The 12,500-nt window shown below is 36.3% G+C and overlaps 1 protein-coding gene across 50 annotated transcripts in view; it reads right to left on the reverse strand.

Annotated features, from left to right (window-relative positions):
- Window positions 1–12,500, reverse strand: part of LOC122255487 (scribble planar cell polarity protein) — a 247,701-nt gene that overhangs the window by 78,826 nt on the left and 156,375 nt on the right. For 35 of the 50 annotated variants that reach the window (XM_086548707.1, XM_086548698.1, XM_086548706.1 and 32 more), the window contains exons 6-11: window positions 11,017–11,309; window positions 10,357–10,490; window positions 10,088–10,199; window positions 9,857–9,953; window positions 9,521–9,596; window positions 3,143–3,345 (exon numbers count right to left, since the gene is read on the reverse strand). In XM_086548707.1, the coding sequence (XP_086404833.1) occupies window positions 3,143–3,345; window positions 9,521–9,596; window positions 9,857–9,953; window positions 10,088–10,199; window positions 10,357–10,490; window positions 11,017–11,309 (915 nt within the window). The remainder of the gene's footprint in view (window positions 1–3,142; window positions 3,346–9,520; window positions 9,597–9,856; window positions 9,954–10,087; window positions 10,200–10,356; window positions 10,491–11,016; window positions 11,310–12,500) is intronic. The other 15 variants (XM_086548694.1, XM_086548713.1, XM_086548683.1 and 12 more) reach the window with 1 other exon arrangement.

Here is a 12,500-nt window from a genome sequence, read left to right on the forward strand (position 1 = left end):
ACTCACTCACTCATTTTCATATTCATATTCGTATTCAAACTCATACTCATACTCACAATCATACTCACATTCACACACACTTACACACGTTTCACAGAAGTGAAAGTACACACCCAGAAGTAATCTGCTTGGAGTCACAAGAACAATCACACAGTCACTCACCATTTCATTCATCCATTCAGGGAAATTCACAAACACAACCTGATCACCATACAACTCAAAGGCTCACATACTGATGGAACTTTTTTCATAAACTAACCCACTCAAACACTTTTAAAATCTACAAATTCCCAAAGCACAAAAGTCCATATGCACAACAGCATACAATAAAAAAATTTAAAAAAACATGAGAAAAAAATATATATACATAATTGCATACCAGTACACAAAGCCAAATGTAATCACATACATTGACACCAAACATGCACACACTAATTATTATTAATCTTCTTCATTATCATCTTCACAGCAGTTTTCTGTTTTATCATTATCATCATCATCATTATCATAATCATTAACTTTTTCAGAAATTCAAATTGTTATATCTAATGAGAAAATTTCTATCTTCTTCATGAAAAGAACAAAGTTAAGAGCAATGATTATTATGCTGGAAATGCAAAGTGCAAGTGCTATGAGGTGCTGTGAACTAGAGACTAAAAGGAAAGCTTAATAGCAAAATAAAGATAAAAATAGTTTTAATAAATACTCAAATACAATAAATATAAAAAAGTCTCTTGAGAAAAATATCAACCTTTCAACTGGCATATCTTGCTCTGTCTTCTTCATTTCCAAACACTACAATTTTTATAATTTGACTATATCATAGAAAGAAAAGAATGTATTGTGATTTCATGAAGTCATTTAAACATAGATTGAACTGATTCTGTTAAAGCTGGTTTTATATTATTGGGATAAAATTCTTATTTTAGTGTAAATTATTAGTATGAAAATGTACAGTCATTTCCCCAAATCCTGATCCACTCTGGGTTGAGAGCACACAAGCCATCTCTATACCAAGTAAAGAAAAAACAGGTATATTCATATAACTTTTTATCTTATTTAACATAAATGAAAAGATTATGATCTATTTTGTACTTATATACCTCTTTTTCTGGTTGTGAGATGCAAGTATTAATTGACTCCCAGACAGGGACAAATCTACCATATCTAAGAAAAGGTTAGATCTTCCTTGTAAGAAATTTTTCAGAAATTCAGTGGAATATTTTAATCCTTTAATTTATTTCCAAATTAAGACATTTTAGTAACATAAATATTGTGAGGTTGCCTGGACTGTGCCATGCTGAAAGAAGGGGAATAGCTCATACCTTCAGAACCAAGAAAGGACCAGGACCTTTTAAGGGAATATTACATTATCTATGATTTTTTACTTTTCCATCTATAGACTCATTCATGGATCTATTCATATCAATAACAATATATAATAACAATGATGATATTGATCATCACATCAAATATTTTAGGGTCATCACACTGAATTAACCCATTAACTAGGAGGCAATTTTGGCTTCACCTGGACATTACGGCAGGATATTTTGAAATGTGCAGGCCTAATGCCATGGGATATTTGTGCACTGAAGGTGACGGTCAGCTGCTACATGCCTGATCACCTAGCAAGCCGGCCAGGAAAAAGCCATGACATGTCATTCGCATCACTGGCAAGAGTACCCAAGCCACGATGTGAATGTAGTATCATCCATCATTAGGGGGTTAATTTAGCTAGGGAATCTCTTTTAAATGACTTTTTCTCTGAGATGATAATGCTTTTCTCTCTAGCATTCCACCATCAATTATCTAACAGACTCCAAACACATTCAGCAATTTTTTATTATTCATTTCTTTATTTATCTTTTCACCATTTTTGTATGACCAAATACTTGTTCACTGATCATTTTAAGCATTACTTGAATTTAAAATTCCAAATGAACAGGCAGTTATATAGCTAAGGGGAACTGACAAACAAAAAAATATATAAATAATAATAAACTTGTGACTTTTAAAAAGGTGCAATGGTGTTTAACTCTCTAAAGCCAACCTGGGGGAAACTCTTTATGAAAAAAAAAAAATAATAATAACAATAATAAAACAAATGAAGAAAAAAAAAAGTCCATTCCTGCATAAAATTCTTAATAAACATCTTGTTAATTAGGAGAAAGATGAAAAAACAACCTTACGTGTATTATCAAATATCCTCTTAATTGAGGCTATCACTGTGGAAGCACATCTTTCAGGAAAAAATCTGTCAGACCACTTTAAGAAACCTGAAGTAATATCAAAGAGGAAAAAAACAAACACAGTGTGGAATTATACCTGCATAACCCTTGATGATTTCAAAAGACTCACACTCTGTTTGAAAACACATTTCAGACACAATGGAAGGTGTGCAGCAGGTAGTTTTCCTGCATGCAATGTTGGTCATTTAGAGAAAACCAGGATCATTAACAAACAAAAGTGACAGATTACTTTAAAAATAATTTTTCCCCTTTTAAACTGAAGATTTTTCATCATATTTTCACAATAGTTAATCATTTTAAGCAGTTTCTTGCATGAAAAAATAAACAGAATGCATTTCTTTAACATCAAATTTAAAATCTTGTTGAACATGTTAAGGAGCATAGTCAATCTATTCACTAAAGATGGTTAATATAAACAACAGTGATCTTTTTATTTCTTGTTCTACTTTCCTTCTCTTTTCTTATATCTTCTCTGATTTCAGAAGTATTTTAACCACATAATCTGAGCTTTAAAACATTAGAATATCAATACTTATCATGATTTTGGACAACTGCAGCCAAGATATTCTCAGAAGGAAACTTTAACCAATGTATATCTTCTAGAGCAAAGTAGCACTCTGATTATCAAATATATAACTATCACTAAAAGCTGGATTTTGTCTGATGATAAACTACAATGAAGCAGTTATATCGATTTGACCAATAAGTAAATATAAACATACAAAGTAAACCCAACTCATACTTTACTATTTCATTATTGCACCAGATGTTCATCTCACAGGTTGTAATGATTCCTTTCCAGTCAGGATAAGCCACCATTTAATACAAACAAAAAATTTTAATTTGGTGAAAGAAATATATCAAGTCTTTAAGAAAGTTGAAAAACTCACCTCTTTGCCATCCTCGGTTTCTGGTTCTTCCCGGAACTTCACCACAGAGACTCTTGACACCTCCAGCTGATCGTTGAGCCCGTAGCTGTCATCATCCTCAGGAGCCCATTCATTTACTGCGGGGCCGATGGCGGTCAGATTATCGGTGCTCAGGTCGCCAGTGCGGTACAGCCTGCCCTCGCTACCAGCCATACCACAGTACTCTATAACGAGGGACGACCCACACTGACTTTGACTTGTACCACAAACAAGCTCGGACCTGGCTGACTGACAACATTCAGACTACCTGGACAGTTGAACAGCGGATTGACATACAAACAGCAGGCGGACAGATAACAAAGAGAGACAGAGAGATAGACAGAGAGAGAGAGAGAGAGAGAGAGAGAGAGAGAGAGAGAGAGAGAGAGAGAGAGAGAGAGAGAGAGAGAGAGAGAGAGAGAGTGAGAGTGAGAGCGAGAGAGAGAGAGAGAGAGAGAGAGAGAGAGAGAGGGGAAAAGAGAGCGAGCAGAAAAGAGAGAGAGAGGAAAAGAGAGAGAGAGAGTGAGAGTGAGAGTGAGAGTGAGAGAGAGAAAAGAGAGAGAAGAGAGAGAAGAGAGAAAAGAGAAGAGAGAGAGAGAGATAAAAAGAGAGAGTGAGGAAAAGAGAGAGAGAGGAAAAGAGAGAGAGAGAGAAAAGAGAGAGAGAGAAAGAGGAGAGAGAGAGAAAGAGGAGAGAGAGAGAAAGAGGAGAGAGAGAGAAAGAGGAGAGAGAGAGAAAGAGGAGAGAGAGAGGAGAGACAGGAGAGAGAGGAGAGAGAGGAGAGACAGGAGAGAGAGGAGAGACAGGAGAGAGAGAGACAGGAGAGAGAGAGACAGGAGAGAGAGAGGGAGAGACAGGAGAGAGAGAGGGAGAGACGGGAGAGACAGAAGAGAGAGGAGAGAGAGGAGAGAGAGGAGAGGGAGGAGAGAGAGGAGAGAGAGAGAGGAGAGAGAGAGAGGAGAGAGAGGAGAGAGAGACAGGAGAGAGAGGAGAGAGAGACAGGAGAGAGAGGAGAGAGAGAGAGAGGGGAGAGATAAAGGAGAGAGAGGGAGAGGAGAGAGAAAACAGCTGGCACATCACGCAAACAAGCATCTACGATCCTTGCTATCAAGAGGCACCCAACTTACTTTTTTCTAGTCTAAAACACTTTGCCGCTGATTCTAAATTCAAGAAGTGATTGAAGGATTAGGCTTTTAGCAGAATTTCCACAAGAGATAGACATGTGTGAAAACAATTTACGGGTATGATAATCTCAGGTAAGATCAGTGCAGAAATGCAAGAATGTAAAAAACACCTATTGTGATTTTTACCTATTGAAAAACGTATAAACAATAAATGAGAGGGAAAAACTAAAGAGCGATACCATATGGAACACTATACACATAAAGTGATCTACAATCAGCTGTGGTTTAAATGATTCATGTATCACTTTCTTATATAAAGAAGGAAATAGTGAAATAACAATAAATGGATAAACTCTACAGTCCTGTAAAAATACATGATAGTAAACATAAAAACAATTGTTATTGCAAACAAGTATTTGCAAAAGTGATGAGCATGTAGTCATTTTTAGCCATAACATTTTGTATCTTAAATAATTAAACCACAAAGCCACACACAAGAAAAGAATATGAAAACCCATAATGTAAAAGCCAAATTCATTAGAACAGTAAGACAAGTATTTAAGCATTACCAAAATCCAGCATTAAAATCACTTAATTTGGGCATCTTTGTCTCACTCTTCTGGTACAATTAGTTTTGATAAATTTTCTTTTTCCCATAAAACATTCTGTCAAAAGCTTTCTTAAAATAGTCAGCTTTCTTTGTCAAACAGACGCATCAATGCCAAAAATAACCCTAAGAAGGAACTGAAATTTGAATAGTATAAAAATAATAAGGATACATTACACATTGACTTGTAAATATTTACCTTCACGACGGTCCATGGCATACCTCGTTAGGCTGTACCTGATGCCTTCACATTAAAATTTCCTTAAACTTTTTCATTAGGTCTAGTTAAGTACACTGTGATAAGATGGATCAAAATTCAGTTGGAAAACAGACATATACACCAATATTCAACCATCAACAAATACTGCCATTTTCAAACTTCAAAGTGTTAGTTCCACTCTGCTGTTTTACAACAAATGCTCAACATTACATTAACTGTATCTGAGAGATGTGAAGCAAACAACTCCAAGAAATGTTAAGAATAAATTAATAAAACTATGAATTGAAACGTTCATACTTTTTGATAGAAATAGACATTCAATCTTTCAGATTTCTCCCATGTATCATTCTATCTTTCCTAATCTTTATAATTTTTCAGATCTACTGTACATAATGCTGCCTTCCCATACTCCCTTTACCAGTCCTATCTATTCTGTCCTACTCCCTAAATCTGTAGCCAAAAGGACCAACGCTAACAATGAATAATAGATAACAAATATGCTAATAAATGTCAGCTAAAGTTTTATCAAGACTACTACTAATAATAAATATAATGATAAATAAAGTCATAACATCATCATCATCATTATCATCACAACAATAACAATAACAATAATTATTATAATAATAATTATATTATAACAATCACCATTATGGAATCAATAATAACAAGAGTAAACAACCCTAAAAGAAAGGCAGCTTCCAAGTTCAGATTAACTACATCACATCCATATTAGTCTGATTCTGATCTGTTATCAGTGACTGAAAACAAAACTGCTGACACCATACTGCATGAATGGATAAATATCTAGAGAACAGAATTGTTTTTCATACTGCAGCTTTTAAAAGAGAAATTATCGCATCTTCTTATGTGAGCTCCATATGGACTCATATATAATAAAACATGATATACAATCATTCAAAAAATATTTCCTCCTAAATATGGTTTGAAATTTAGAGCAAAAACTTAATTCCATCTCAGTGGGTATGCATGATTCCAATATATACTCATTCTCTGAAAGACCTATTAACTAAATCTTTGATGGCATTAATACATCAATGCATCACTACCTTATTTCAGTGGGTGTTCCCATATTCAAAATATCTTGGGGTTAATAATGCTGTTTTTAATAAACTATAGAAGTAAAAAAGTGTGTATATGTGTACAGCATACTGTCAATAATCAAAGAGTACGATAATGCTGGACAATATTAAAATTTCAAACAATATTCATTATACTTCTCATCATCCTATGCATTATGTAAAGCTATGCAAATTACCAAAAAATACCCTACACAAATTCTAATTCAACTATATAAAGTTTTCATACAAGTGCATTTTTCATATATACACAATAAAAGAAAAAGAAAATATAGATAGAAAACAGTACATGATTTCAAGAAATTACATCATACCCACTCCAAATACCAAGAGAAAAAAAGAAATAAAAGATTTAATAGAAGATAAAAAACATACGTATGTACACATACCAAGAGAAATAAGAGAGAAAATACCAATATGGAAAGATGTATATAACAAAAAGAAGAGGAAAAAAGAAGAGACATAATTGAAACCAATACTGTAATTTAGTAATAACAGGGTAAAGTTACAACCCGCTCCTGGTAAATAGACATTGGTAAAGAGAGTGTGAGGACAGACATGTTTCAGAAGGTGGGAGCAAAGGTTGGATGGCAAGGATATGTGCTTGAGAAAGAGTAAAAAGGATGGGATGCAGAAAGTAGGAAAGGAATATAGACAGGAAAGACAGAAGGAGCAGGGAAAGGTAAAAAGGAAGGCAAGGATTGTCCACAATACCCAGCCATAGTAAGCCAATGAGGAGTGCAAATTCATTTCAAAATGTGCAGAAATGTTGGATATAATGCATATGCTTGAAATATGTTTGTATATAATTTGATAAAGTTTTGTTTTTTTTAATTTAGAGGCCAAGTGGAAAAATATTTAAAAAGAGAAATACAAAGACAAATTTATATGCAAAAAGTATCATCAAAGTGAGATGTACATAAAAATAAATAAAAATAATAATGCAGAGCAAAAGCCATAGTGAGCCGTAACACAAAGATTTCTATGAGGTTTAATATTCTTCTGCAACAAAGGGAAAAAAAGCCTAATGGAAAATCTACTTAAGGCTCAAAATAGCTACCATTATCAAAAGGGGAATCAAACTGTCACTCGTGCACAGCAGTTGAAGCATTTCTCACGTGTACAATAATAGCGGTCTTAAAAGTGTCATGAGAGTTTGCTTCCCCATTTCAATGAGCTTTAGCAAATTATAAATAAATAAACATATTCATGAAAAAATCAACACCAGATAGTGCTAACTTGGTTCTTAAAGTTGAAGCACTGATGTATTGATGCTATCAACAGAACCCTGATAAGGAAAATTTATTAGCACTATCTTGGAATTGCTGCATTTGATTTTAATGACCCTCTCATTCATCACACCTTTCATTCATACCGAATTCTGACTGATACAACAGACAGACATATACAGACAGGATATACAGACAGTTGGTGGCAGGCTGTACACAACACTGGCTGCAAAAACATATAAGAAAATAAAGGCACAAGTGTCTCAGTGTACATCTCAAATGACTCTGGGTTCCTGAACCTGGACAGATTTTTTTTTTTTTTTCTTTTTCTTTTTTGTAAGTTTTTTGTTTCTCAATGAACATAAATGAATAAATATCTAAAAGGAGATCAACTCTGTTGTTAATCAACCCAAGCGCAGAATATCCAGGCCTTGTCTGACATACGCGAGACACCATTTTGGTAACTTTTAATCGCCATTACTGGCCTCAAAACTCTGAACTATTCTCTAGAAATCTATGAACTGGAAATCTCAATTAAATGAAAATTCAACATATACTTCAGTAAACTGACTCAAACTCCTCCCTTAAAAATGTACATGTCTCACTTGACTCTATTCAGATGAAAGCAATGAAGGATAATTTTATCATCTTTATTAATGACTAAATGGGGGATGAGTGTTTAAGACTATTATCATTAGGCACATCCTCAAGCACAATAAAATGAAGAAAAAACATATACTGTATATAAATATATATAAAAAATGAAGGAGTAAACAGGAAAAAAGGGGTTCAATCAAAAGTTAGTTGAAAGTTATCAATATTAGTTGCATGCAAATAGGGGGAAATACCAAACTAGTTCATGCTCATCAACTTCAAAAATAGAAAAAAAGGAGACAGAGACAGAGAGAGACAGAAAGAAAGAAAAAACATACTATGATATCTAAAACTAACATCAAGTACCCTACATCACAGCATCACTTAATTTACTTTATCTCTTCTTCTAACAAATGTCTAGTAATAAAAAAGAAAAAGCTGGGGGGAGGGGAAGAGGCAGCCACAGACATTTATAATGTAACATGTTTCATGTGTGGCTTCAAGAGAGATGTCTTTCAGAGAATCACAATTTATATCAAACTAAAAAATCCAGTTTTAGGAATATCAGAACATCTGCGACTGTCAACAGCTCGCCATGTTTGTTAGTGTTTACAGACAAGATAAGGTGCCATAGTACACTAATTTGGTGATGTATTCATCAAAGCCAAAATATAAATTGACCAAACATCAGGAGTCATACAAAAGGGAACATGAAGTTCCTGAGATAAAAATAACACTGTGTCTTTCTGTATCAAGATAAAACAAGTCCATTCCACAATTGGGGATACAGAATAAAATATATACATATAAAATTAACTAATACTGATTAAAAAAAGAAAAATATATATATATAAGAAACTGCACATTAAACTGCTCTCTAAAACACTCCATAATCAAAATTATTATGCATACGACCATGCAACTGTGAAGGACCATCTCATTTTTCACAAATTGTTAAATAAAAGCAGTGGACCAGAATCAACAACAGAAACCGTTACTTAAAAAATGACCAACAGCAACAGCAAAACATCTGAAATTCAAATCCTTTAATCCATTGCATGAACTTTGAGTTCTTAATGAGAAAAAAATACTTAAAAGCTTATTGATTTCTCATTGTATGACTATGCAGAGTAAATACTGAAAGACAAAATCCTAATAATTTCAAAAGTTTTTTTCTTCTCTTTCAAGACAAAAAATATATTTTGAACTGAAACTAATTCTATATTTTCATCTATTGACTGACTTTTGAAACCTATAAAAAAAAATTAGAGGTTAATGTAAATAAAGCTACTGATGTCCAGTTACAATTATAAATTCTGCTAAGGAAAAAGAAAAGAGAATAAAAAGAAAAGACAGACAAAAAAACAACATAAAAATCAAGAAAACAAAGAGAATCACACACATATCACCAAACCATCTCATTCCATATATATGATCAAGATCTCATATTGATAGAATGTGACTAACTGTGGCTGGTGCAGCTTACCAAGACTCTCATGCTGGTACTCCTGTTGTGGGAGAAGGAAGCACGTCAACACCTCCTGGCCAGAGACTTCGTCCACCTGCGTAAGGAGGTTGAGTGTTAGCAACAGCAGGAGGACAATAATAATCCTGTTTCAGTTTTCAAAAGGGAAGGGACACTGAAGGGCAGTAAAAGAGAGAGAAAAAAAAAGTGACAGAATGAAGGAGAGGAATAAGATATGTGGAAAAAAACTGGGAAGAAAAAAGTGAAAGGGTAGAAATCAGTGAGAGAAAGAGGGAAATACGGAGGTAGAGGGGAAAGGAGATAGAAACAGTGGGGAAAAAAAAGACAACTGCTTACCTCTGTCTGAAAATTTAGCATGGGTTGGGCCTGATTTTCACTCAACCATACTGCCTTCAGGTTGAGAGCTGTGATAGTCAGAGGCAAGTACTGTAACCTGAAAATAAAGTAAAATCAATTATTAAACTGTTTAAAATTCTTTATTGGAAAAAAGCCTAATCATATGCATATACCTTACATCATCAATTAAGAAATCAATCAAATTACCAAAACCAATAATGCATGACTTACCGATTGCCAGAAACATCAAGGACATGAAGCTCACGGCAGTTGCCTGTCTCTGGTGGAAGATACTGCAGGCGATTGTCCCGGAGAGACAAAACCCCTAAGTTGACCAATTTCCCTAAAACAAACCAACAAGAGTTAGGAATCTCATTCTTTCATAAAAATTATTATGCTTTAACTCTGCATGTACTTCACTGCCACACAAGTGATCAAAACCTTAAACATCATCTGTGTTCCTTTGCCATACTCAGAAAATAAGTGTAATGGCTACTCACCAATTTGTGGGGGAAGATCACTTAATCTATTACGGTCAACATTGAGGTTTGTGAGTTTTGTAAGATTGCCTATAGTGTCTGGGAGCTCCGTAAGCAGATTTTCTGTCAAGATTAGTTCTTGGAGGTTTTCACATCTGGAAGTAAAAGGTAAACTTGGTGATAATATGGACACTACTGAAAATGATTTTTTTTCAAGGTAACTCACTTGAAGCAGAAATGAAAAATTATAAAACTATTGTAAGATCCTGACAAATCTAAATAAATCTGACATATCTTTACTCTAAAATACATTGTATGATATAGAAATGCATATGACCAGCAAGGAAAGAAGGAAAGAAGGAAGGAAGGAAGGAAGGAAGGAAGGAAGGAAGGAAGGAAGGAAGGAAGGAAGGAAGGAAGGAAGGAAGGAAGGAAGGAAGGAAGGAAGGAAGGAAGGAAGGAAGAAAGGAAGAAAGGAAGGAAGGAAGGGGGGAGGGAGGAAGGAAGGGGGGAGGGAGGGAGGGAGGAAGGAAGGGAGGGAAGGAAAGAGGGAGGTTTCTAAAGAAAGAAAAAGAAAGAAAGAAAAACAGAAAAAGGCAGCAAGAAAGAAAAAGGAAAGAGAAATAAACAAAGAAAGAATGGTTAGTGCAATGACCTGCAAGGGGATGCAGCTTCACTTACTTGCCAATGTTGGGGTTAAGGGTCATGAGCCTGTTCTGGTCCACCTTGAAAATGGCGAGCTTGGTGAGTGCCCCGATGCCATCTGGGAGACTCTCGATGAGGTTCTGCGACAGGTGAAGGTCTGTGAGGTTGGTGAGGCCAGCCAGGCCCTCAGGGACGTCCTCCAGCCGGTTCTCGCTCACGTCCAGACACAGTAGGTTCTTGAGGCGCCCTGTCTCCGGGGGGAGGTGGGAGATCTGGTTGTGGTCCAGCCAGAGTTCCTGTAGGGCTGGCAGGTCCCCTATGTGCGGAGGCTGGAATAAAGGAGGGAGGCGCATCAGAGGGAGAATTAAAGATTGTCATACAATCACAGAGTTAGACTAACAGAGATACTGTGACTGAAATTCCTGTTATATAGTAAGTAGGTAGGTAGGTAGGTATTTATGTTAGTAAGAAAGTTGGTTGGTGGGTAGGCAGGTAGGTGGGTGGGTAGGTAGGTAGGTGGGTAGGTAGGTAGGTAGGTAGGTAGGTAGGTAGGTAGGTAGGTAGGTAGGTAGGTAGGTAGGTAGGTAGGTAGGTAAGTAGGTAGGTAAGTAGGTAGGTAGGTAGGTAGGTAGGTAGGTAGGTAGGTAGGTAGGTAGGTAGGTAGGTAGGTAGGTAGGTAGGTAGGGTGGGTGGGTTTGGGTAGGTTTGGGTGGGTGGTTAGGTGTGTTGGTAGGTAGGTAGGTAGGTAGGTAGGTAGGTAGGTAGGTAGGTAGGAAGGAAGGAAGGAAGGAAGGAAGGAAGGAAGGAAGGAAGGTAGGTATTTATATCAGTAGGTAGGTAGGTAGGTAGGTATGGTGGGTTTGGGTAGGTTTGGGTGGGTAGGTGTGTTGGTAGGTTGGTAGGTAGGTAGGTAGGTGGGTAGGGAGGTAGGTAAGTTGGTTGGTTGGTTGGTTGGTTGGTTGGAATTTTATTAGAAGGTTGGTAGGTAGGTTGGTAGGTTGGTAGGTTGGTAGGTAGGTTGGTAAGTAGGTGGGTAGGTAAGTGGGTGGGTAGGTGGGTGGGTAGGTGGGTGGGTAGGTGAGTGAATGGGTGGGTTGGTGGGTGGGTGGGTATTTTATTAGTAGGCAGGTTTGTAAGTAGGTTGGTAGGTAGGTTGGTAGGTAGGTAGCTTGGTAAATATGTTGGTAGGTAGGAAGGTAGGTAGGAGGGTTGGTAGGTAGGTAGCTTGGTAAATATGTTGGTAGGTAGGAAGGTAGGTAGGAGGGTTGGTAGGTAGGTAGCTTGGTAAATATGTTGGTAGGTAGAAAGGTAGGTAGGAGGGTTGGTAGGTAGGTAGCTTGGTAAATATGTTGGTAGGTAGGAAGGTTGGTAGGAGGGTTGGTAGGTAGGTAGGTTAGTAGGCAGACTGGTTGGTAGGCAGGTTGGTAGGTAGGAAGGTTGGTAGGTAGGAAGGTTGGTAGGTAGGAAGATAGGTAGGTAGGAAGGTTGGTAGGTAGGAAGGTTGGTAGGTAGGAAGGTTG

The sequence above is a fragment of the Penaeus japonicus genome, unplaced genomic scaffold, assembly GCF_977035675.1.
Source record: "Penaeus japonicus unplaced genomic scaffold, GWHDUDI00000001_assembly GWHDUDI00000021, whole genome shotgun sequence".
NCBI classification, from domain to species: Eukaryota; Metazoa; Arthropoda; class Malacostraca; order Decapoda; family Penaeidae; genus Penaeus; species Penaeus japonicus.